The sequence below is a fragment of the Callorhinus ursinus genome, unplaced genomic scaffold (assembly GCF_003265705.2).
Source record: "Callorhinus ursinus isolate GAN/ISIS: 27379988/994484 unplaced genomic scaffold, GSC_fseal_2.0 scaffold8, whole genome shotgun sequence".
Lineage (NCBI taxonomy): Eukaryota > Metazoa > Chordata > Mammalia > Carnivora > Otariidae > Callorhinus > Callorhinus ursinus.
The window spans coordinates 72,354,618-72,379,385 of record NW_027397070.1 but is presented as its reverse complement, the minus strand read 5'-3'; the positions used below and the strand labels follow the sequence as shown (position 1 = coordinate 72,379,385).

The 24,768-nt window shown below is 64.3% G+C and overlaps 2 protein-coding genes across 4 annotated transcripts; one reads left to right on the top strand and one right to left on the bottom strand.

The window, feature by feature from the left end:
• The first annotated feature begins 558 nt into the window (after positions 1-558).
• TMEM179 (transmembrane protein 179) lies at positions 559-11,615 on the top strand. Its single transcript, XM_025869192.2, has 4 exons — positions 559-948; positions 6,496-6,633; positions 7,179-7,257; positions 8,966-11,615. The coding sequence occupies exons 1-4, from the start codon at positions 644-646 to the stop codon at positions 9,143-9,145; spliced, it is 702 nt and encodes a 233-aa protein (XP_025724977.1). The 5' UTR covers positions 559-643; the 3' UTR covers positions 9,146-11,615.
• Positions 11,616-12,288: 673 nt separating this feature from the next.
• CUNH14orf180 (chromosome unknown C14orf180 homolog) lies at positions 12,289-23,230 on the bottom strand. 3 transcript variants are annotated; one of them, XM_073895971.1, is made up of 5 exons: positions 21,302-21,413; positions 17,409-17,535; positions 15,902-16,031; positions 14,164-14,208; positions 12,289-13,690 (listed from the first exon to the last, which is right to left on the bottom strand). In XM_073895971.1, exons 2-5 carry the CDS (start codon positions 17,517-17,519, stop codon positions 13,485-13,487), a joined length of 492 nt encoding a protein of 163 aa, XP_073752072.1. In that variant the 5' UTR covers positions 17,520-17,535; positions 21,302-21,413; the 3' UTR covers positions 12,289-13,484. The 3 variants fall into 3 exon arrangements, with proteins under 3 accessions (XP_073752072.1, XP_073752071.1, XP_073752073.1); XM_073895970.1 differs by lacking the exon at positions 21,302-21,413 and adding an exon at positions 23,032-23,230 and having other exon boundaries at positions 12,293-13,690; XM_073895972.1 differs by lacking the exon at positions 21,302-21,413 and adding an exon at positions 23,032-23,230 and having other exon boundaries at positions 12,294-13,690; positions 15,902-16,028.
• Between the last annotated feature and the right edge of the window lie 1,538 nt (positions 23,231-24,768).

Genomic DNA, 24,768 nt, shown 5'->3' with positions numbered 1-24,768 from the left:
ACCCCAACTCCTCCACTCTCTGTCTTTTCTCCCCAACGCCTCGCACTCCAGAGCCCCGCAAAATAATCATTCCAGCCTGGGCTGCAACCTCACTCCCGCCCAGCACCGTGGGCCTCCTGGACACGTCCCTCCCCGCAAAATAATCATTCCAGCCTGGGCTGCAACCTCGCTCCCGCCCAGCACCGTGGGCCTCCTGGACACGTCCCTCCTGGACCTCTCAGTCTCTCCTTTCCTTCAGGCTCATGGGGGACGGGGGACAGAGGCAACCTAGGTGAAGCTACACGGGCCGCTCCTGCTACCGTTAATGGCAGAGTCGGCTCTCCATACGCCGACCTAGCCACACTCTCGTTCCCCTTCCGCGCCTCCATGGGTGCATCCCTTCCCCAGCTCACACCCCGCGTGGTCCCCCGCGGCCGGCGGCCTGGCCCGGCCCGCCCTCCGGGAGCTGTCCGCGGTGCTGACCGCAGGCGCCGCCCGCGCTCGGCCGCTGCGCACGCGTCCCGGGCGGGGCGCGCAGGGCCCGTCGGCGCCGCCACTGCGCAGCCTCCCGCGCGGCCCTGCCCGGCCCGCGCCCAGCGCCCCGCGCCGCCTGCCGGGCCCCGCGGCCTCCGCCCGCCGCTTCCTCGGCGCGTCTGGGCGAGCCATGGCGCTCAACAATTTCCTCTTCGCGCAGTGCGTCTGCTACTTCCTGGCCTTCCTCTTCAGCTTCGTGGTGGTGGTGCCGCTGTCCGAGAACGGCCACGACTTCCGCGGCCGCTGCCTGCTCTTCACCGAGGGCATGTGGCTGAGCGCCAACCTGACGGTGCAGGAGCGCGAGCGCTTCACGGTGCAGGAGTGGGGCCCGCCGGCCGCCTGCCGCTTCAGCCTGCTCGCCAGCCTCCTCTCGCTGCTGCTCGCCGCCGCGCACGCCTGGCGCACGCTCTTCTTCCTCTGCAAGGGACACGAGGGGTAAGTGGGGGCCTGGCGGCCGCCCTGCCCCATCAGACACAGCCCTCAGGCCGGGCACGGAGTCCGTTCCGAGCCCGCAGCGCCCCCAGGCCGTCCTCCCCCAGGGAGGAGCATGAGTCCCACCCTCTTCCCGGCGTGGGTGGGGAGCTCAGAGGCCCAAGAATATCAACCCTTGGTGCTCACTGCCTCCATGCAAACTGCCCTTTGTCTACGCAGAACCCCGCGGACCATGAGGGTCTCCCGCGCTCTGTACAAGGCCAGTACTTTCCATCCCAAGTGCGCATCACCTCCCGCTTTGGGCATTGACCACCCCCGCCCTTGGGATGCAAATATTGCATTGTCATCTCTGAGCGGACCCGGGCCCTCCCTGGCTTGCTGGCTCAGGCTCAGGCATGGGTGCCGCGGACAGCCCCTAGCGGGTCTGCGCCCCCGCACTCCTCCAGGTGCAGGGGAGGGATCAGGCCAGGCAGGTGGCTGACAAGGCCAACTGGGGAGTCCTCCCCTCATCCCCACCATGGGAAGGATGATGAGGGTGGGGCAGAGGCCAGCGGGAACCTCTCTAGGCCCACGGGCTTGGCTGGGAATGCAAGACAGGGAGCAGCATGTGCAGGCGGCTTCCCTGCCTCCTGGTCTCTGTGTTCCTCTTCACCTTTCCCCACTCTGGCACAGTTCTGTGAGAGAGGGATGTGCTTCACCCGGGGTCCTCAGCTTGTAGCCTGCCATGCGCCTCTATCCCTGGGACCTTCTGTGGACCCACCCACACCCGCTCCTGGCCCTTGCTGGCCTCACATCCACAGGGGAAATCCGGCCTTCTCCCAAACCCTGCCCCACCCATGCCCCCATCCATTATTTGTTGGTATTTTTTAGGGGGCTTTTCTCTTCTTTTGGGGACCTGAGAGATAAGCTATTGCTCTGCGGTCTCAGTGGGTTGGAGGGTCAGATGGGGACTCCTGAGAGCCCTCAGCCTGGCCTGGGCATGGACAGAGGGGATTAACAGGGTGGCAGTGTGAAGAGGACCGGAACAGCCCAGCGCGGGGACTGAAACCCCCAGAGGGGGTGAAGTCCAGCAACGCACGTGCATGAGTTTCCGGGGCTTCTCTCACAAAGCGCCACAAACAATTTATTCTGCCACAGTCCTGGAGGCCAGAAGTTGGAGATGAAGGTGTTGGCAGGGTGGGTTCCCTTGGGAGGGAGAATCCTTTCTAGGCTTGCTCCTGGTACCTGCCTACAACCCTTGACATTCCTTGGCTTGGGACTTTGTCACTCTTATCACAGTCTCTGTCTTCATGTGGCCTCTCCCCTCTCCGTTTCTTCCCCTCTTCTTATAAAGACACCAGTCATTGGATTTAGGGCCCACCCTAAATTCAGGATGACCTCATCCTGAGATCTTCAGCTGAATGACACCTGCAAAGACCCCATCCCCAGTTAAGGTCACATGCACCTGTCCTGGGGTGCAGCCTCGGACACGTGTTGTCGTGGGCACAGTTCGGCACACTGCACCAAGGTTCTGGATTGAGGGTCTGCAAGAAGGCACGTGTCAGCCTGGGGGGCCTCCAGGTGCTGTGGCGCTGGGGCTCAGCCTAGGGTGAGCCCAGGCTGGTCAGGGGGCCATCCTGCCCTGCCACAGGCCTCCTCCTTCCCACAACAGTGGCTGGTGTCCCCAGGAGGTGTTTGAGATGTTGTCACATTGCGTGCACATTGTCAAGTCTGATCAGTGTCTCTGTGCAGATTGGGGCAGGGAAGCATCTCCAAATGTGAGACAAGGTCTGAGGAAAGGGATGGACAGTCAGCAGCATAGTGTAGCTGAGGTCCCTTCGGTCTGGGAAGCTGAGGGCAGTGGCACAGGCCGTGCAGGGGCCATGGTTTGGCCATCAGCTCAGGCCCATCACTCCACCTTGTCCCTATAAGACAAATCTCCTGAAGAGACCACATCTTACAGCCTTAAGATGAGAGGACAGAAACCACTGTTACTGAGCTCCCCAGATTTGCTGCCCAATTTGTGCGAAATGATCAGGACTCCTTTCTTGAAGGCTCTGGGCCTCTCAGCTCTTGCTGCTCTGCTCCCAGTCTCTAGGGGTCTCTTGGGGCTCCGGGATCCTGCATCACTGAGCCATGGAGGCCAGGCCCTACCCAGAGAGCTACCCAGAGAGCTGCTTCCACATCCTGAACACCCCGAGGCCAGTTGTCTTATAGGGACAAGATGCACTAGGCAGCCAGCCAGCTGTGCCATCTGTCCAGGTGCCGACCCTTCATCTTGGTCTAGTGGTAGGACTGGGCCAGAGCTCCCCTGGATATCTGGGGTGGCCCACCATCTGAGGGGACCCTGGGCTGGATGAACCCAAGGCGGGCGTGCACCTCATTTCTCTCTGCGTGCTCAGGGCTGAGCTTGGGAGTCACAAATTAGTGTTTGTTGAATGAAGACAGAAAAGTGCCTGCATGTGAGGTATGCTGCCTCACAGCCCACCCCCGCCGACCGCCCCCCCTTCCCCAGCCCAGAGGTCTGCAGGTCCACAGTCTGGCCGAGGGGTCAACCCTGCAGGCTGGCTGTGTCAGCAAGTCCTGAGCCCCCACAAAGGTTGGGCCTGCCTTCTGCAGCCGTAGGCAAGATGGGAACCCGGAGAAGCCAATCCCAGCTCCCCTGCTGGGCAGGCCTCGTGGAGCAGGCAGGCAAGTGCTGGGTCAGTGGGGACTCGGGACAGACAGGAGGCTCAGAAGGACTGTTAGAGCGAGCTTGAGGGATGGTGAGGGCCCTCAGGGTGTCCAGCCCGTCAGGGACATCGGCGCGGCTGTCCGACTTGGAGTTCTAGAGGGCCCTACCCACTAATTCTCTTGAGTCCGGCTGCAGAGACCAGCCAGGAGCCCGGCCAAGAGCGAGGGCAGAGCCCGACCCTTTGGTCTGTGTGACGGGCTCACGGCTGGGTCCTCAGCGCCTGGGACAGACCTTGTCTGTGGTTCTAGCTCCCTCCAGGGTGTGTCCATGGGCAAAGTGGGGGCTCGGACAGCTTGTGCCCAGGCGTAGACAGGGCAAAAGGAATGGGTGTGCGACTCTGGCACCTGTGGCTTCCTGGGGTGCTTCCGGCTGGGGCGCATGGGCGACCTGAGGGTGGGTCACAGGCCTGAGTGTGCTGAGCCCTTGGAGTGTGCAGGTGGTCGCGGTTTGCCGTTGATGGGTTTGTGATTGACAGCTGGGCAGCGCCGGGTCAAAACAACCCATCTGTCTGCCCACACGTGTCCCCTAGCTTACAAATCGCTCCCAGGGCTTCCCGGGATAGCGGTCACCATGGAGACGGCACATCCAGGCCGGCACCCTGAGAGGCAGCGAGAAAGATGGAGTTAACCCTGTGTGTGCCGGCCATCCTGGTTGTTTGGTCGCTGCCCTCTGGGTCCTTGGGGAGTGGGGAGGGGGTGGCATTGGGCACTCTGGGGGCCGGGCCCACTGAGGCTCTGGACACTCCCAATTCTTCAAAACTCTGTGAAGCCCAGGCAGGTTCCACGGACCAGAAATGGACTTGGGGAAGTAGGAGGAGGCTGTTGGGGGGCATGGGATGGGGAGGCCATGTTCCTGTCATGGGAGGAGAACCCCAAATCGTGCCTGTGTAATAGGGATGCGGCTGGCGTCTGCACAGTCGGGTTTTCTGGCTATGGGAGGTTGTGTTGCAAACCCCGCTGAGGGCGGGAGGGGCAGGTGTCGGGATGGGCGTGGGGGGGTGCGTCTCAGGGGGTTCCCCGAGGGGGCTTCTGGCCACACAGGGAACAGCAAGCCGCTGGTGTGCCTCTCTAGAATTAAGTACAGAATGTGGGGCATGCCGCCTGCTCCCATGAGAGGGGGCAGGAGTTGAGGTTGGTGGTTGCCCGGTCAGCATGTCCTCTGCACCCTGGCCATCCTTCCTCCCTCTAGGAGGGTCTCCTGGGGGCAGCGGCTGCTCATCCAGGATGCTGGGCACCTGCTGGGCAGGGTGCCTGGTGGGACAGTGGAAGGCTGCGGGCAGGTGGAGGGCACCCAGGGAGCCGCTGTCCCCGTGATCTGGCCTTCGGTGCTGAGGGCAGGCAGCTTCTTTGCTTTGCCTGTGGAAGCTCCGTCCTGGTCATCCTGGGACCACCCCGCTCTCCTCGGCTGGAGTTGGGGGGCATCCAAAGTTGGGGTGTAGGCTCTGGGTAAACTCTGCTTTCCTTAGAGCATTAGCTCCAGGGAGTGGACTCCCCTGAACACTGTCTAGCCCCATGCTGACTGCAGGGGGCACAGCTGCCCCCGGCCCAGTCTCCAGGTATCTGGTTGCTGACCCTGCCCCCACGCTTCCTGCCCCCCACCCACACTTCCATGTCCTGTGGCCACAGGCCCAGCCCCACGCATGCATGCAGCTCGGGCCCGGCAGGTCAGGGTTCCAGCAATGGGTGGAGGCCTGTCCTGGGGAGGGAGCCACACCCCTGCGGTTATCGCTGTCTGTCCCTTGCCCACATAAGCTCCCGTAGTTTCCACAATGACCCTGTGGGGGGGGGCTCCTGCTCCCCAATTAACAGAGGGAGAAATTGAGGCCCAGAGGGCAACTTGCTGCAGGTCACGCAGCTGGGAAAGAGGTGGGCCGGATATGACAGCCTGCTCGGTCTGGTGACGACTTCGGAGGTGGGGTGGGCCATCACGTACCCCTCTTTATGACTCTAGGCCGCGACCTCTTATTCAGAGCGCCCAGGGCCAGGTGGATTTTGCCATCAGGGTCCCCGCTGGAAACGGATGGCTCACCCAAGTGAGGATAACCTGAGGAGGGCGGTTGGCAGAGACGAGGATGTGGGCCAGGTGTGGGCCCTGCAGTGGCCCTGTCACCTCCTCTGGTCACGGGGACCACGTAGGGGAGGCTTGGGTGGAAGCGGCCGCCTGGAGGGGCTGCTGACCTTTGGTAGAGGGACAGCTGACCGGGGGCATCCCCAGCAGGGGCCTGGAAGGAGAATTTCCACTGCCAGTCCCCTGCTGGGTCCACACCGGTTGAGCCCAGTCAGGAGCCCAGGAGCGGGGGTCACTGCCATGGTCTCCTTGGGCCGGCCCCTCGGACGGAGGATGGAGGAGCCCCTAGTGGGGCCAGGTCTGTGCGGACCCGGACCGAGCTCCATCCTTGTGGCCCTGCCTCCTGTGCCCCACCCCGGTCACAGCTGGGCCTTTTAGGCTTCCGTTGAGAGATGCGAGCGGGGTCACTCCTCAAGCTCCTGATGCAGGTCCAGGCCAGTGGTGTTGATGGCCGTGAGGGCACAGGGCCTCAGGGCAGCCGAGTGGGGGAATGGCCCAGGAAGAGTGCCGATGCGCTGCAAGCATCCCTGGGGTCAGATCTCGGCCCTGCCTCCCCTCTGTAAGGCCGTGCTGACAAGCGCTCTCCCTCCAGGCCTCTGGGAGGCCGGGATGGGACTTCGGGGTGAGGGGCAGTGAGGGAGGTGAAAGTGGCCCCGGCGGCCCTGCATGGCCCCCTTGCCCCAGCCGGGCCCAGCCCCCGCTGTCTCCTGGCACCGCTGGGGTGTTGGTAGTGACTCAAGGTGACTGTCCTCTTTTGTCCTTTGCTGAAGCTCCTTCCTCTATGCCTTTCTGAACCTCCTGGTCAGCGCCTCTGTGGTCTTCCTCGTCTTCATTGCCAGCACCATCGTGAGCGTGGGCTTCACCATGTGGTGTGATGCCATCACCGAGAAGGGCACTGTGCCCCACAGGTGGGCCTGGGCCCCGCCCCCCCTACTGCCCCCAGGCGACGCCCTGGGCATGAATCCCATTCCGAGCCCAGCCCGAGGTTTTGCTCCTCCTGCCTGGGGCTCCCACCTGTGCACACCTGGCCAGGGCCTTCCCCTGGACCTGCCCCCTTGACGTCAGCGCCCCCTTCACATGGGAGCAGGGCCCCTGCACCGCCGGGGGCGGGGGGTGGATCCGGGCTAGGGGATGGAGGCCCAGTGCGCTCCGGGTCCTGGAGGCCTGATGTGACCGCAGGGCAAGGCCCAGGAGATCCCACCCTGTGCTGCTTTGGAGGTGGGCCGCAGAGTACTGAGCTGAGTCTGCTCCTGGGGGGTTCGGAAGGCGGCTATGGGGATGGGGAGGGATGGGGAGGGATGGGGAGGAACGCGAGCAGAAGCTTTTGGTTGGGGGGGTCAGGGGTGAGGCCTTTGGGGCCCGGAGAGCTGCCTCACCGTTTGGGGGTGCTGCATGTCTCTCCCTGTGCTCCGTGTCCCAGCGTCACCTGCCACCCTGTGTCTTGCTGTTTCAGCTGTGAAGAGCTCCAGGACATCAATTTGGAGCTGAGCGTGGACAACTCTGCCTTCTATGACCAGTTTGCCATCGCCCAGGTAGGCAGAGGGGCTAGATAGGCGGGGCTGTTCTGGTAGGAGGGGCGCTGCCAGGTAGGCGGGGCTGCCCAGGTAGGCGTGGTCGTTCTGGTGGGAGGGGCTGCCCAGGTAGGCGTGGTCGTTTTGGTGGGAGGGGCTGCCAGCAGGCGGGGCTGGCGGGTAGGCGTGGTTGTTCTGGTGGGAGGGGCTGCCAGCAGGTGGGGCTGCCCAGGTAGGCGTGGTCGTTCTGGTGGGAGGGGCTGCCAGGTAGGAGGCGCTGCCCCTGTAGGCAGGGCTGTTCTGGTGGGAAGGGAGCTGTCCAGGTAGGGGGGCTCTTCTGGTGGGAGGGGCTGCCAGGTAGACGGGGAAGCATGCATTGTTGGGGAGGGGTCCATTCACTGCTGAACGTTCAGTGAGTGCACAGCCTGCCTCCCAAAGCCCTCATCCAGGGGAGGCTGAGGATGGTGCCAGGCAGAGGAGATACAGCTGAGTGAGTGGGGTATTCCTGGGTTTCAGAGACTTAGTGGGGGCTCTTGCAGGTGGATGTGGAGAGAGGTGAGGTATGGGGCATCCTAGGAGGAGGGGCCAGGTGAGCTAACTGCAGACGTGAGGTCCAGGGGCTGAGGGAGTGGCTCTGTGCCAGGTGGAAAGGACACTAGGCATCTGATCCTGGGTCTGCAGCCAAGGCAGGGAGCTTGGACTCCTGGCACCAAGTGAGCACGCTCTGGTAAATGCTGGAGGGCTCGCGGTTATTCCCTGGCCAGGGGAAGCTGATGCGGTGTCTGAGGAAGGGTGTGGGGAGATCCAGCCTGTGAATTTGGAGGAGCCCACCCCCAACGGCTTTGGGGGGACAGCTCCTCCCTGCCCTACCCTTGTGTGAGCTTCGTCCCCTGCCCTCCAGGTACATCTCTGGGGACCCCGTTTGCTGGGATGCAGCTGTGTCAGGATTTGTTAGTGGTCAGTAAGGGCTGTTTCCCCAAATCTGCATCTGTGTCCAGGCAGATGTCACTGGTGAGGGGTGCCCAGGTGGGGCGGGCTCCTTCCAGCACTGAGCAGGGCTTGCTGGCCTCCAGGTCCGTTTCTGGACCCCAGACCCTCCTCTCAGGGCTCACGTTGGCCAGTGACCGGTCTCTGACGGAGAGGAGCCCTCTAGGGGGCTGGACATCCGGTGGGTCTGAAGGTTCTTTGCTGAGATGAGCTGAAACTGCTAGAGACACCTTCACGAAAATTCAGTGGAAAATGCTTCAGCCCTAATTTGTGCCAATTAGATTAGAAAGGTGTGATCTGAGTTTGGTGATAAATAACCTCCAATGAGAATCTGTTTAATGTGGCTCAGGCCTGGTTCTGATTAAATTGTTTCTCCTTCAGCTGTTTGGTAACGGCAGCTAAAGGTCAGTTTGTTCCAGTGGCTGGAGGAGGCTGTGTTATAGATGGGCTCTCCATGGAGCCGGGCGGGCCTGGCTGCCTGGGGGTGAGGGTGGTCAGAGTCCCTGAAAGCATTGCCCAACTTGGGGTTCAGAGGCCTGGCTGCCACATACCAGGAGGGATGGTTGTGTGAAGAAGGAGGCGAGGTGGGCCCCATGGTGGGCCCCATGGCGAGCCCCGTGGCTAGTCCCTGACCGGTCCCCAACGTGGGTCCCACCTTTCCCAGGGGCAGGTGGGTGGGTGCACCGGGCAGTGGATGGTGGGTCTGGCTGGCCTCCTGACCTCGCCTCTGCCCTCTGTGTAGTTTGGCCTCTGGGCCTCGTGGCTGGCCTGGCTGGCCATCACCATCCTGGCTTTCCTGAAAGTCTACCACAACTACCGCCAGGAGGACCTGCTGGACAACCTGGTCCACGAGAAGGAGCTGCTCCTGGCCAGGCCGACCCCCCGTGCCTCCTTCCAGGAGGAGAAGAGCGCTGTCATCTAGGATGCCCCCCACCCCGCGCAGGGCTCACGGCCCGACCCAGGGGAGGAGCTGGGGACTCTGCCTGGCCCCGCTTTGCCCCTCACCTTGCATGTTTCCCTTTGGCTCTGTGTGACGTGAGTGACCCCGCTCACCCAAGCACCCCATTCCCACCTTGAGTGTGGCAGTTGACTAGGGTGGGCGCCAGCCCTCACACAGGGACACACAGAGACCGCGGGACCCCCTCCGGGCCTCATGCACATGCAGCACCCCTGTCCCGGGGGCACTGGCCGGGCGAGCCTGGGCGGGGGGCGCCCACCCTCTTGGATGCCTCTGGCCATAGGGCTTGCAGGTCATGCCTCAGCTGGCTGCTGTCTCCATCTGCTTGCCCAGGTGTGATTCTGTGCCCGGTCCTGTGGCAGCAGCCCATGTCCCCAGAGTGACCCCAACCCACGATGGCCACTTGTCAGTCTTGTCCCTTGCTCCTGAGCAGTGTGTGGGGCCTGGGAGCAGGGGGCCAATGGCAGAAAGGAGCTGCCCTGCCCTGTGTGGCCCGCCTTCTGGCCCCGCGCTTCCGCCACCCCCACCGCAGGGCTGAGTCCCCTGTGCTCAGGCACTGTGGCCCCAGGTGGCCAGGCGGGTCTCAGCATCCAAAGCACAGGGCCAGTGGTGTTGCCCGCAGTCAGGTGGTGGCCGTGCGGGCGTCCTGGCAAGTGGCTGTGGTGTCAGAGCTGGGAGCTGGTGCCTGGTGCCCCAGGACTGGCTGGGGGAGCCCCGCATGGCCCTGCCTGGAGGGGCACAGTGTGCGGAGGTGGGGACATGGACTGGGGGGTGCCCCACTTCCTATGGAGGGAGGGATGGGGCAGGTGCCACTGCGAGTGTCTGCATGTGTGTGTGAGTGCATGTGAGGGCGTGGAAGTGTATGTGTGATATGAGTGTGCACATGTGGAAGTCTGCATGGGGAAGGTGTGAGCGTGTGAATGTGAGTGTGCAGTTGTATGTGAGCACACATGTACAAGTGTGAGTGTGCTTGTGCACGTACGCACAAACATACAAGTGTGTGAGCAAGCTGTGTGTGAGTGTGCATGTGCACGAGCGTGTGAACACGAGTGTGCACAAGAATGTGGGTATGTGCACGTGAGCGTGCATATGCGTAAGTGTGAGTATGGGTGGGAATGTGTGCGTGCACAAGTGTGAGTGTGAACGTATACGTGTGAGTGTGTGTGCACCGGAAGGTGTGAACAGAGATCAGAGCGGGGGAGGACACAGCAGCTCCTTGCTACCTTCGCCCACTGGGATGTCCCCAGTACCCCTGGCACCTCAGTGGAGGGGCTGTCTTCCCATCTGATGGCGTCCAAAGCACCAAGGCCCCCAAGGACACGACCCCATCCACACGGAGTCAGGAAGAGGAGTTGGGGGTGAAATGGGACCCTAGAGCTCAGTGATGAGCAACCTGGGGCTGCTTGGCTGTGGATGCCCCTCTTCACAGGGCTCCCCGGCTTCTGCAACTGCACATAGTCCCCCGAGTCCTGCCCAGGAGTGGGGTGCTCCTTCCCCCGGGCTCAGGGAGCCATTCCCGTTTCCTGGGCTGACCCTCCGGGAAAGGAGAGACCTGGCTCCCCATGTCCGTGCCTTGTGCTGCCAGAGGCTGTTTTGGTGTCCCACGTGGGGGGCACAGGGTCTCCAGAGGCCGTGGATCTGGGTCTGGATCGAGGTGCGGAGTGGGGCAGGGAGCCTGGGCCAGGGAGGGGCGCCTGCAGGTCGCCTGTACAGACGCTGCCCAGCTGGCACCTGTCAGTGGGGGAGACCGGGGCCAGGTGGGTGAAGGCCGGCATTGCAGAGGCACTCCGGCCCCAGGACCTGGCCGAGAACGCCAGGCAGAGCGGCTGGCCGGTCCTTGGGGGAGTTGTGTTGGCCCAAGATCTGCTCTCACCAGGTGCTTGCGCATAGGCTGTGGGGATCCTCTCCGGCCCCGGAGAGTTCCGGTCTGTTGGCAGCAACCAGCCAGGCCCTGGGAAGGACGAGCAGGGTCAGGCCGTGGACTTCTGGAGCCTGAGGGTCCACAGCAGATTTGGGTGTGCCCTTCGCAGCTGCCATGCATGGGTTGCTGGGAGCCGGTGTGGGGTGCCCCTCGCTCAGGCTGGCAGAGATGTGCGTCCACATGCACCTCTAAGGGTCACCTGCAGAGCGGGGCTCGTCGCTGGCATGGACCTATCTGACTGGCGGCACCTCCAGATGTCTGTGCCCCGGGGGCTTCCTGGGAGAGGGTAGTGGGACCGCGCTGTGTGCCCTGCAGGGGGCGGGGGCGGGGGCCGGCCCCGGGCTTCCCGAGACGGGACCACAGGATCGCTTCTGCGGTGCTGCCTTGCTTCTCCCGGCTGCTGTTGGATGACGCATCTTCGTTTTCATTCTACTTCTGACGAAATTGAAAGTAATGATTCTTCCACTTAAGTGTATCTATTTCTCAAAGTCAAAATAAACACAGAGGTCCTGAGCCTTGGGTGTGGTTGCTGGGCCGCCCGTCCCCACCTGCCTCCTCTGCCTTCGGCTTCCTGGCTTCTGGGTTTCGTCCGCGGCTAAGATTTAGAAACCTGCCTGTGTTCGTCCCTGTAGCTTCAGAAACTGGCCGGGATTAGGGCTGGGCCTTCCCGTGGCTGTGCCCTCATGTGTGCGCCTGTTCTGGGGGTCTCTGTTCTTGCCATGGCGCCCCTAGGTGCGAGGACTGACGTCTCCGGGTCGTGGTGCACCTGCCGAGCAGCGTCTTCCCCGAAGCCATGGCTCATGGTCTGCGGACCCTCCAGAGCTGAGCGTCTTTGCAGAGACTGGCCGGCCCTTGGCTGAGAGCCCTGGTGGCAGGGCTTCCCCAAGACGGGACCGGGACTGGACGGGGCTGAGCCCGAGGACTGTGCCTGCCCCACGGGTTCGGGCATGAGACCCAGCCTCTCTGAGCCTCAGTTTTCCCGCCTCGAGTATGGGGCAGTAACCTGCCTGTCCTCTTCGGGGGTGGGGGTGAGACGAGATGGGGTCCTGGGGGGAGGGCTGGGCTGGTGCCGGAGGTGGCCGTACGCACCCTGGTCACGCTAGAACCAGCTGGAGGGTCCGCGAGGGCCGGGGCCTGGACCTCCCGCCGGGACCCCTTGGAGGCTTCCGCTCCTGGAGACAGGCACCTCCTCTCCACTGGGCTCCCTGCTCTGAGCTCCCCAAACCCGAACCCTGGAAAGCACCACCCCAGCCCCTGAGGCCTAGAAGGGAAGGCTTCTCTGTGCCCCCACCTCTGCTTTAGCAGAGGAAATTGGTCCCCTATCCCTCCTTTGGGTAAAAACCCACAGACTAATAAAAGGGGTGGCAGTGTGGTTTAATAAAAACTCAGTGTGTCCCCGCTTAGGCAGTGTGGACGGGCGCTCAGGGCATAACCCCGGGAAGGGACAGCACAGCACTGGCCATCCCGTGGACACTTGTCTGAAGGTGGCTGGGGGAGATGGCATCTTCCTGGCAGTCCCTCCTGGCGTCTGCCCATGGGCCTCCCTGCTTTGTTCAGGCGTCCCCCTCCATGCAGGGTCTGCGGGGGCCCTGGAGTTTGTTGCCACGTCTCCCCATGGCCTCGCAACACCCACGGTGGCACACTGTCCGCACACAGTCATGGGACACCCAGGCCCTGTGGCTGGTGCGTGGCGCAGCCTGGGGTCCCGGCACGGGCGGCTGTGTTCTGAAGGTGGCGGGGTCCGGGCGGAGCAAGCTCCCTCTCAGCCACTCCCAGGTGGACAGCTGAGGAGGGGGAGGCAGCACGTATGTCCCCCCGGGGCATGAGAGGGTCCCTGAGGCCTTGGGGCCCCGGGGAGCGGTCAGACCTGGGCTCAGAGGTTGGCACCCCAACACCACAAACAAGGGGAGATGCCAGGCCCCCTGCCCCGTGTGTAGTTTCAGGAGGGAGGACCCCACCCCGACAGCCAGACCCGCCTGTCTCGACGGGGTTTCAAAGTCCAGGCCCTGCCAGCCCGAAGTAGCAAAGGCCAGTTTCACCTCTGAGGGGCCCCATGGACACAGGGCCAGTGTTGCTGTCTTCAGAGGGCTCCGTGTGGCCACATCCAGGCCTGGCCCAAGGGTACGGAGAGTTCCCACTGGGGTGAGGGAGGGTCTGGGGGGCTCTCAGGGCCGAAGCCTGTGTGGAATTCTCTTTCTAATAAAACCTCATGGTGGACCCTAACATGTGCAGCAAGAGGGGCCCTGTTGGAGGGGGCGGGGTCACGTGCTGCCGCAGAGCCGGGCTCGGCTTGAAGCCCTTCCACCTGACCTGGGGCTACCCCCTTCCTGCCCTGCACAGCTGGGGCCCCAGGCGTGGAGGGGAGCGTCCGGCCGGCCTCCGTCAGCGCTGCAGGAGGCCCCGCCAGCAGGTGAGGGCCGTTTGCCTCAGGCGCAGGGCGAGCACCAGGAGCCGGGCCCGGAGGTCCTCAAGGGCCAGCGCCACGGGCTTGGGTCGGCCATAGTACAGACCCAGCGCCAGCACCAGCAGGACGCACACGGACAGCCGCAGGAGCAGGGAGCCGCCTCGGGGCCTGGGCCGGCTGGGCGCTGGGGGCGGAGCGGGACCCAGATGAACCCCTGCCCGCAGGCCCAGCCCCACCATGAGGACCCTGTGGGGCTCCCTCCTCCCTGCGGGGCTGGTGGGGAGGCTGCAGACAGAGCAAGGCTCACCCTGAGGGTGGGCTCCTTTGGAGTGGGTCCTGGGGGTGCCGCCCATGGTCCCCAGGGGGCATGGGGCACCCCCCCTCCCTGCCTGGGGCCTCTGCCAGTGTTGGGTGGCTTCCTTGTGGAAGAGCCTCCCATCGGCTGTGCCCTGGCACCCTCCCTTGGGGAAGGAGTAAGGGGGAGTGACCGCAGAGGGGTGCTGCTCTGGCTATGGTGTGTGTCAGGGACCCTGGCCGAGGGAGTGGCCTTGACGGGGCAGGGCGGGGGGCCCTGCTGGAGCCACCGGGGGCGGGGGGTGTGCGGCAAGGGTGGCCTGGGCACGGCATGCGGGGGTGGGGGCGAGGGTTCAGACTCACCCCTGGTGGTGGTGGTGGTGGTGGTGGGCTCCCTGCGGGCGATGTCTGGGGAGGAGAACGGGAGAGTGGGCTTGGGTGGGGAGGGCCCCCTGCCTGGGGGCGCACACTGCCTCAGCCTGCCCAGTGCCCTCAGGACCTCACAGCTCACGCCCGCCGCGCAGAGCTCCCTGAGACAGGCCGAGTCAGTTACAGCTGCCCCGTTTCACCGGTGGGAGGTCCATGCCCCCACCCCGGCCAGCGGCCCCAGCGCCACATGCAGGTCCCACCCTGCGTCATGGCTTCAGGCCCCGGCTGCCAGAACTTGGGGAGCCCGAGAGGCTGGGTGCTGCTCTAGAGACTGTGGGTGTGGCGACCCTGTGGTGGCTTGGGGGAGGGGCCTGCCGGGGTCCCTGGGCAGGGCCCTAGGGGCTGGCACTGGGTGAGGGCTGGGCAAGACCCTCGCTCCTGCCCATCCTCCACCGTGCACTGGGGGGCCCCGGGCCACCCCCTGGACTGCCTGGGCCCTGATTCCCGGCCCGCTGGGTGTCGTCTCCAGGGCTGCTGGGAAGCTCCTGGGGGAGTGCTGAGCTGTGCTTGTGGGGCAAGCGCTGGACCCGGAAGCAACGGGCGCGAAGAGCAGGTATGAGGAGCCTAGCGAGTGGCACAGGCTGTTGGGAGAGGAGCTGAGGCCTGGGCTGGGTGTTTAGGGCGGGCCATCCAGGGAGGAGCTAACACGTGCCGGGTGGGAGTTTTACCCATCACTCGGCAGGTCTCAGGAAGTACCTTGCCTGCGGGCTGTGGTGGGCAGGATCTCAGATGCCCCCGTGATTCCTACCCCTCTAGTGTCGTCCCCTCCCCTTACTGTGGGGCCTGTGACTTCTACCCAACAGAAGAAGGCAAAACGGGAGGGATTCTGCAGCTGAGAGGCAAACCCCAATCAGTTGACTCTGAGTCCATCAAAAGGGAGATTATCTTGGGTGGGTCTGGCCTCATCAGGCAAGCTGTTTAAAAAAAGAGGGAGGGTCTGCTCCTGGTCTTGGAGGTGCTCCGCTGTGGGTTCTACAGCTGCAAGGAAACAAAGTCTGCAACAGCTCTCTGAGCTTGGAATAGGGCCCCAGGCCTCAGCTGAGAGGCTGCCCCGGCCCACACCTGGATAGCTGCCCTGGGAGACCTGAGCAGAGGACCAGCTAGGCCGTGCCTAGACCCCTGACCCACGGGGTCACTGCGATAATAAATGTGGGCTGCTCGAAGCTTCTAAGTCTGTGGTAATTTGTTACATGGCGTGGCTAGCTGATACAGGGGCCAGTCCCATGGGCAGGGAGTGAAGGGGCCAGGGGAGGAGAGGGCAGGTGGTGGGGAGGGGCTCTGGGGCAGGAGGACCCCAGGACCTCGGCTGGGGCTGGGAGAATTCAGGAGGTGGGCAGTGAGGGATGCAGGTGTGGGGGGAGCTGAGGGACAGTGGGAGGCTTCCAGTGCTGGCGGGAAGGGTGGGCGGGTGCTGGGGACACTGCCCACTGGCCTTCCCTCGAGAGGACAGTCGCGATTTGGGCAGCTCTGATTTGCTTTCTTACTGCTAGTGGCTGTTTTGTTGACCGTTACTCTGTCTAGCCTGAGCCGTGGGCCGGGTTTTATTGGGGTCCTATCTGTGCAGACAGGACAGGTGGCCGTGGTCCCTCCAGATGGCTCTCTGTGAGGTCCTGGGACATGTGGCCCCCTGCCCCACCTGGCCCCCCGCCTGCTCACTGCACTCCGCTCTTACAGTGGACGGTCACCTCCAGGGGCTCCCGGAACCGCACACGCCTCGAGGTCCTCTGTGGCTCGGCCCCGTGGCTACGGCACCCCGGCCCGCTCCGCCTCAGGATGGAGGGGGGGCACCTGCTGTCGCCCTCCTGGGCAGGGGTGGGAGGCAGAGGGAAGTGAGCAGAAGTGAGCCCCCAGGGGGCAGGAGACAAGGTGCCCGGGCCAGGATCCCCACTGCCTCCTCTGGGTTTATGCAGAGGGACGCGCTGTGGGGGACCCGACGGGGGTGTGGAGACCCCCGTGGACCTGACCCGCCTGCTGCCCCAGCCCGGCGGCCTGACTCTGGGACTGCTCCCGGGTGGTGGGGGCTGGAACAGAGCCATCGGGGCCATCACGATGGATGGCGGTGTTCGTGGCCGCACAGGACCATGCCCCCGCCAACCCCGACGGTGTCTGTAACAGTCATGATGATGATGACGGTATAACCGTGACTATCCACTGAGGGCCGTTTTCCTGTGCGCTGCCCGCACAAAACCTCACCGGATCCCGGAGCACTGGGCCCGCGGGGCTCCTCTACACCCGGTGCCGGGGAGGAGGCCCGGCCCTGAGCCAGGGCTGTCTGGGGTCAGTGCCCAGCTTGTGTCACACAGCGGGCCTCTGTCACTCACCTGTGGACACGGTGAGGGATCTGAGCATGAGACCTGCGCTGCGATGGGACAGAGCCTGGACACAGGTGCCCGCCCAGGGGCTGCCCTCCCACCATGCTGTTTGGAATGTGGAGTTGCTAGACTGCTCTGAGCCTCAGTGTTCCCACCTATAAATTGGGGACAACAGGCTGTTCTGAGCTGAGTACCCGTTTTGAATGGCTCCTGGCTGGGAGAGAGCTGGCCGCACAGAGCTTACTGCTGGCCTTCTGGGGGACATGGGACCCGCCTAGTCCTGGGGTTGGGTCCACCTCAGGGCTGTCCCCTCCACTTGGTGGGACGCCTGGGCCTGTGGCCTGCCACCAGCCTCGCAGTGAGTACAGAGGCTAGGTAGGGACTCAGGTCTGAAGTTGGTCCCCACTTTGCCCTGGCCTGGCCCTCCTCTGTCCACCCTGCCCCACTTGCATGCCCCCTTCCCTGGGCTGCAAAGTGACCTTGCTGGGGAAGCATCTGGAGCCCCCCATGGCTCCTGCTTTCTCTGCCTCACCTGCGCTCGCTCCTGGTCCACTCTCTCTGCCCTTGCATGCTGTACCCCTGCCCTCGGCCCTGGTCTTGCACCTTTGGGCGTGCCGTGTCCCCCCCAGGGGCCTCCAACCCTCTCTGCCAGACCAAACCTTTAAAGAGCCACCAACCCCCAACTCCCGACCCTGGTGATTTTTCTCTCCTGGGGTTCCTGGGGCCAGCACAGCTCGGGCAAGGACAGGGACCGTGCCTCCTGTCTCAGCTCCCCCTTCCCTGGCCCCAGCGGGAGCCCAGGTGGCTGACCCTGGTGCATTGGCCTTGGGATCCTGGGGTTGGGTCTTGTCCAGGACCCAGCCTTACCCTCCCCGCCCTGGGCATCGGCGAGCCGGGAGCGGCCTCTTCATTCTTCCTGGTGTGATGTCGCGTCTCTGGCCGGGAGTCGGGGCTCAAGGCTCGCCCTGTAGGCCTCATTTATTGGAACATGGTCCTAAAAGAAGCAGGGACATTATTTATTGTACGAGCAGCACTGGTAGACGGAGGAGACGTCTGTCTGCCCTGCCCATGAGCAGACACGGCTTTCCTTCTGGTGCTCCCAGCACGGTGCTCCCTGCACCCTCCCCGGCGGCCAGTGTCCGCCATCATCAGCCCTCACGGTTGCGCCATATTCCACGGGGCTGCCGTCGGTAACTTACAACCAGCCTCCGGTACTAGGTGCTCAGGAAGCGTGCGTTTTATTACGTCATGTGCATGTTTTGAGGCCATGTTGGGGGGCCTCCGGGGTGTGAGGGAAGGGGTCCAGGGCCGGGCACTGTTGGGGCTCCATGGGACTGGGAAGGCTGCTCCAGAGGGTCTCTGGCTCCGCGAGGGGCTGGAGCTGGTGGGGCCAGCCTAGAATCTCTAGTCTCCGTCTCTCTGCCCTGCCCTGTCCCAGGTTTAACCTGCTTACTTTCTAGGTGTAAGGTGGCGCCTCCCCACGTCCACCCGTGAGCCTGTGATCCGTCCTCCCTGACGCAGCCCCTCTTGGTGGATTCTTGTTCGCCTTTGAAGGGTTCCTGACTTCTGAGACCTCCCCGGTCCTGCTGTGGGCGCAGACCGCGCCAGGCACCCGTGCAGGTGAAGCCAGGCATTGAGCATTAGTCCTTCGAGGGCCCTGGGGGTGGGGTGATGGGCCCACCCTTTTCAGTGAACATGTGGAGCAATTGAGCCCAGGGCTTCCCCGGCCACTCGGACACCAGGGCAGTCTCTGCCCCTCCCCCTGGATGATGAGAGGCGTTGGGCGGTGGCATGCGGGTCACCTGCCCCTCCTTATCTCCAGCCCCAGGCTCCTCCAGGGCTCCCTGGTCTGGGGTCCTTTGTGGACATCCCTGCCCTCTCTGTACATGGCGAACGTTTGGGTTTTGTGAGGAGCGTCCCTGGCTTCTGTCCTCCAAGGATGCCCCCTGAGCACAGCGCTAAGAGCGGGGCTGACGGTGGGGGTCCGCGCTGTCCCCTGCATGGTGCTGTCAGGGTCCCCTGAGAGCTGGACGGCCTCGAGGGTTGAGCAGGGCCCCCGTACAGTCTTCCCCGGGGAGATGACAGGGCGGCTGCGCCCTTGGCCCCACCAGGCGTCAACAGCACAGCTGTGCAGAGCCTGGTAATGACATCCGCGCTCCGCAGCCGGGCGGCTTTAGTTATTTCTAAAGGGAGCAGTTTTCTCCTCCTCAGCGTCAGCTTTTTACTGCAAATAGAGTCAGGGAAGGAGCCTCGAGCCCAGCGAGGGGGACATGGCAGGGAGGGCGGCTTGCTGGCCTCTCAGGTAAGGAAACAGGCCTGGTGAGGCTTGCAGAGCAGTGCCTTGCCCTCCCGCTCGGGACTGGGGACAGCATCGGGTGTGCATGTGTGTGAGCGTGAGTGTGTGCATGTGAGCGTGTGTGCACAGTGTGAGCACGAGCGCATGTGTGCGGGCGAGCATGAGTGTGCACGTGTGTGTGGGTGTGTGCCTGTGAGCACGTGTCCATATGCATATGTGAGCGAGCATGTCTGTGTGTGCTTGTGTGTGTGTGAGGGCGACTGCACATACACCTTAGTGTGTGTCCATGCGTGTGCACACACATGCGAGTGTGCACGGCTATTTGTACATATGGGCATGAGTGCTCATGCACGTGGAGCACATGGGAGTGTGTAGTGTGGGGGGTGTGATCGCACAGCATGTGGGCGCGTGCCGTGTCTGAGTGTGTCTGAGTGTGATGTGCCTCTGTGTACGTGTGTGTGGTGTGTGCAGTGTGTCCGTGAGTGTCTGTGGCTCTGGTGCAGGCAGCCCGGTGGGTCCCGCCAGCTTCATCGGGGACCCTGTGTGACCATGCGTGACCTTGGACAGGCCTCCTAAGCTCTCTGTGCCTCAGTCTACTCAGCTGAAAATAGGGATCACAGTAGCAACTTCCTCCGTGGGCTCGGTGTGGCCAAGCACGGCTGTGTGCCAGGGGCTCAGAGGGAGCCTGGGACGGTCGCTCAGGGAGAGTGGCTTTGCTTGGGCAGAGAGCCTGGGGCCCCTCCGCCCCTGTGAGGACGTTGCCCTCCCCCCAGGCGGCCCTCGGGAGCCCCAGGCCTTCTGGGGCCATGTGCCTTTGCCTGGGTCCTCGCCTGCTGCCGGCTAGTCTCCCCCCACCTCCCCTCTACCCACCGTCCCTGCCCCACCTGCCTTGCTGCATCCCTGCCTCTTGCTCAGGCTCCAGCTTCCCCTTAAGTGTCATTTCCTCCGAGAGGAAGTGGGGGCCTTTGCCAACAACGCCCAGCACTGGCTTGAGTCCTGGGCTCTGTCTTCCTATGGCTCAGCGTCTGTCTCAACAGCATGATGTCTTGGGCCTCAGTTTCCCCACCCGTCGCACACGGGGAGGCGAGGATTGCTCTCGGCCCCGCCCCCCGGCTCCTCCACAGCCCCCCTCCAGCCGCCGGGCAGTGCCCCCCTCCACCCCTGGCTGGCCGGCCGAGGGCAGGGCCCTGCATGGGAGCGGGGAGGCCGCGGGGCCTCCAGCAGCAACAGTAACTGGAGTGCCCTCCACTCTGAGGCCGCTTGTGACAGATGGGTGATAAAGGGCAGAAAATAGCTCAGGCCTGGGGCCTGTGGAGTGTCACCACCGCCCCCCTACCCGTGGAGGACACGCCCCAAGGGCAGGGCTTCTCCGCCAACAGCCTCTCACCTCTGTTGAGGGGACACCCTCTTCCCCTGGGGGTAGGGACACTGGTCGCTGCAGCCCGAGCCTGCCCAGCATTGTCTCTGGGTGGGCGCCTGCCTGGCGGGGCCTGCCGGTCAGAGGTGGGCCAAGGGCGCCCGAGGTGCAGGGCCTGCCCCGGGCCTTCCCCAGAGCTCCTGCTCCAGGCGTGGTGGGTCTGGAGTGCCGAGCAGGGAGCCTCAGGCTCTCCTGCCCTCCTTCCTAGAAGCGCGGGCCGACCAAGGCCGTGCACCCACAAGAGCCCTGACCGTCTATGGAGTTTGGCCCACCGAGGCTGAGCCTCTGCAGCCCAGCTCGGCAGTCCAGCACCCGCCCCCATGGGCCCCCCAGCCCCAGCTCTGCACACCGCTCCCACCAGCCTCCAGGCATAGTGCGAGGCAGGCCGGGCCAGCTCCTGCCCAGCTCCCGCCCAGCTCACCGCTTCCGACAGCGGGGCCAACTGTCCTGCCATAGCTCTCACCTCCTCCCGGGCCAGGCTGACCACGCCTCTGTGTCCCGCTCACCCCTGGGCCCACCCCCATGCCACCGGCCACCCACTGCCTGCTGGTATGTCTCCATCCTCGCCAGGGGTCCCTCAGAGACCCCCAGATAGTGCAGCCCTGCGCGGGGAGGGGGCCTTCCTCAGCTGTGACTGTGGGGCCGACAGCCGCTTCGGCACGCACACCTGCTCCCTGTCACCCCTCACATCCTGCACTGTGCCTGTTCACCCACAGGACCCCGGGGCTCGGCGGGTGGAGGAGCTTGCCGGCAGTCCTGTAGCCCGGGGGAAGCTGAGCGTCTCCTCCTGACCCGGCACGTCTGGAGCCTGATCGAGCAGAGCCACCGCCCGGGCTCGTCCTGCGTACCTGTCCTGGTGACACCTCCTCCAGGGGCTGCCGGGCTGGCGCAGGTGGGGGAACCACGTCAGGGCCTCACCCTGCGGAGGCTGGAGCTCTGAGCCCCACCGTTCACACCCCACATACGGGCACAGCCTCCCCCCCAGCCCCCCCGACCCCGTGCGTGCACGGGCACACACACGTGCACACGGGCACCGCCCCGGCCCACCTGGGCTCCTGCAGGTGCCGCACCCCTGGGTGAACTCGCCCACCGGTCCGGCCCCCAGTGCGCTGGCGATCGGAGCCTTGAGCAGAGTGGGAACCGGAGCCGCCGTGGCTCACAGGCCAGCTGAGAAGTTTCCATTACAACGGTGGGGCAGTGGCCTCTGGACAGTCTGGCCGTGGAGGAAGCTGTCACCACAGGGCTTGGTGGCCTTGGGTGGTGTTTGCCCTCCCCCTCCCCTGAGCAGCTTTGTCTGAATTAAGTTGCGGGGGGGGGGGGGTGCTGAGGCCACAGGACACATGCTACACCTTCTGCCAGCTGGAGAAGGGGACAGGAGGCCATGGGCACGCCCACGCCCACGCCGGCCCCCCTCAGGAGGCTGGGGGGTGGAGTGAGGGCCAGTGGGCAGGGGTCCCCAGGAAGGGCCGGCTGCCCCCAGCCCAGCACTCACAGCCCGGAGCAGGCTGGCAGCTCCCCAGATAACACAAATTTCTGACTTAAGCAAGAGGAGAACCCCTGGGGGCCACCCCCTGGCTGGCCGCTGGCTCACTGGGCTTGCCCAGGCACCTGCCTGGAGCTGGGGGCACAGGGACCGGGAACTGTCTCGGCCGTCTCCAAAGACACCCCCCACATCTCTGCACATGGGACAACAGCAGGTCAGGGTGATGGCTGGGTGTCTGCTGGGTGTAGGGGGTACCCTAGAATGGGGGGACCTTGGCCTTGAGAGCCCCAGGCAGAAGGGAGCGGGTGGACCCTAGCCTAGACCCTGGCCACAGGGAGACCCAGGTGGGCCACTCACCCCGAATTCCAGGCCCCCATGTAGAGTGGAGGTCTGTGCCAACCATCTAGCATGCCATAAAGATGGAGATAATGCGCTAACCTTCCTGGAGGGGCCTGCACACAGTAGATGCCCAATACATGGTGTGCTCTGAGTTGGAGGGGTGACCCACGTGCACCGTGGGCCAGAGCAGAGATTCCTTCTGATCAAGTGAGCTCAGAAAAGGGCCGGTTCTCTGGGGATAACCAAATGCTGTGGCCTGGGCTAATTGACTGGATTAAGACTCCATTCCCGTCTCAACCTGGCTGCACCTGCGTAAACCTGCCCTCAGCAGGACCCCTGGGGCCTCTGAGGAGGGCTCGCTGGTGACCTGGCCTCAGTCCCGGCGAAATGACAAGAACCCTGGCTGCCGGCTGCTTTTGAAGGGACAGAGCTTGGCTCATTGTCAGGGGAGATTTGTAGAGACTTGCACCCCAGCTTTGTGGGGGAACTGGCCAAGTTCCCGACCTCACCCATGGGTGTCCAGAAGCCCTCGGGTCAGGCCAGGCCGCTGAGGAAGGGCTGGGAGCGCCAGGGACTGGCGGTGTCTCTGCGAGCACCCACCACCCCCAACTTTCAGACAAGACATGAGGTTCAGAGGGGTCTGGGTCTTCTGGGGTCACTGACCACCCTGGTTTGCTTGGGAATGTGCCCATTTTAGCACTGAAAGCCCATGTCCCAGGTGAATGGGATGGACAGCCCCCGTCCTTGCCCAGGGCCATGCAGTGTGCTCTGCCTGGCCCGTGTCCACCCATCCACCCGCCCATCTGCCTACCTGTCTGCCCATCCACCTGCCCACCCGTCCGCCTGCCCATGCCAAGTTCTCTGCCCACATCTCTGGCTGTGAATCTCCGCTCTGGCAGCTTCATTCCCAAATGGGAAGTGAGTGTCTCCCTGTCGCCCTGAGCTGGGACCTCACCCGGCTCCTTCCTGGGTCCGTGAAGCCAGGCTCTGTGGCGTCGTCCAGTGGGAGTGGTCCAGTGTGCTGCTGGCCCGATCTTGGGCCCCCCGGAGAGGCAGTCCTGGGTCTGTCCAGCCTCTTGCAGCTGCTCCGGTCTGGAGCTGCCACTGGTCAGCCTGTGGGGCCAGTCGGTGGCCGGCCGGCGTCCCCGCCCCGCCCCAGGCCCCTCGGCGGCAGAGCTTGGCCAGCTGGCAAGAGCTGAGCTATAATTATCTCCCCCCTTTGGCAGAAATAGCAGTGACCCTGAGGATAGGCTGCTGGTCCCGGTGCAGGAGAGGAACTACTGGTTTCCCAGGCCCCGAACACAGACAAGATAAGGGGTTAGTGCCCCCTTCCTGCCCTCCCGGCTTCCGGTTCCAGAGCTGTGCAGCCCTTGGAAAGCCCGTGGATTGGAATCAGAGGCAGAGCGGGGGTGGGGAAGGCGGGGGTGGGGTGATGTGGGGGCTGTGGGAGGGGAGGGGAGCATAGCGTCCAGCCCCTGCTTGACCCTGCCCTTGACCCAGCCGCCCCCCCCCCCCCCGCTTCTCACCCCTGCACCCTCTACGTCCTGCTCTGGGGTCCCAGGAGGAAAAGGCCAAGCATCGATCCCATGCTGCCGACCTGGGGTGCACTGGCTGAGCCCCATATCGCCCCAGCAGGCAGAGCCGGTGTTCAGGTCAGAGGGGGGCAGCAGGGGCAAAGGGACCAGCATTTCCCAGGGTCTCCTCTGGGCCGGGGGCTCCTTACTGTGTGTGGGTGTCAGCTGGCAGGTGCTGAGCTGCCCCACATTTGCAGATGAGCATGTGCCCTCAGAGCATGGACACAACCGGCCTGAAGCCACACAGCGGGGAGGTGGCAGCCTGGCTGGGCTCAGTGGCCCCCGCCCGCTCCCGATGCACTGGTGCCTGTGGCAGCCCCAGTGGGGTGAGGCCCGAGGAGGGACAAGGGGCCCAAGTGTGGGCGGATCCCTGATGGGTTTGGATGGTTTCAGCCCGTCCTGGGGGCGGGCCGAGGGGGTGTAGAGAGACCCCCCAACTCTGTCTCTGTTGGGCACTCAGGCAAAGCTGCAGGGCCCCTGGGGTGTCCAGGGGGGACCAGGGCTGGGAGGGGCAGTGGGAGCAGAGGGATCCCCTGCAGGCCACGCAAGCCCCAGTGCCTGGAACGCAGCATCGGTGCGCGGTGTGGGCAGAGGTCGCGAGGTGCCGTGTGGGGGTGTGTATCTCCGTGCTGGGGCAGCAGACTCTCCGTGTAAAGGGTCAGATGGCAGATGTGAGGCTCTCTGGGCTTGACTCTGCCTCACGGGGTGGTAGCAGCCGTGGACCGGGTGGAGGATGGACGGGCAGGCGTGTTCCCGCAAAGCCCTTCCCACCACCTTCGTGTGTAAAGGGACACAGTGTGGTGTCCCTTGTTCTAGGGATAGCACCCAGGAGGGCTGGGGGCACCGGGGGTCCTGCCTGCAGCTTGCTTTCCTGAGGCCCTGGAGCCAGACACCCCTCCTGACCTACCCGCCATGCCTGGCTGGGTGACGGCCTGCGCCCGGGGGCCCCCACCACGGGAGACTTGGCCGCACCCCCAGGCCAGGGCTGTGGGACAGCTGCTTTCGTGCCCCTTGCTGGGGGCAGGGGGAGCCCACATCTCCTGCTCTTGCAGGAGCTCGCTCTGGGTGATTTATTGGTGCGCCCCAAGGCCTGGTGGCACGAGATCTGCCCCCAGCTC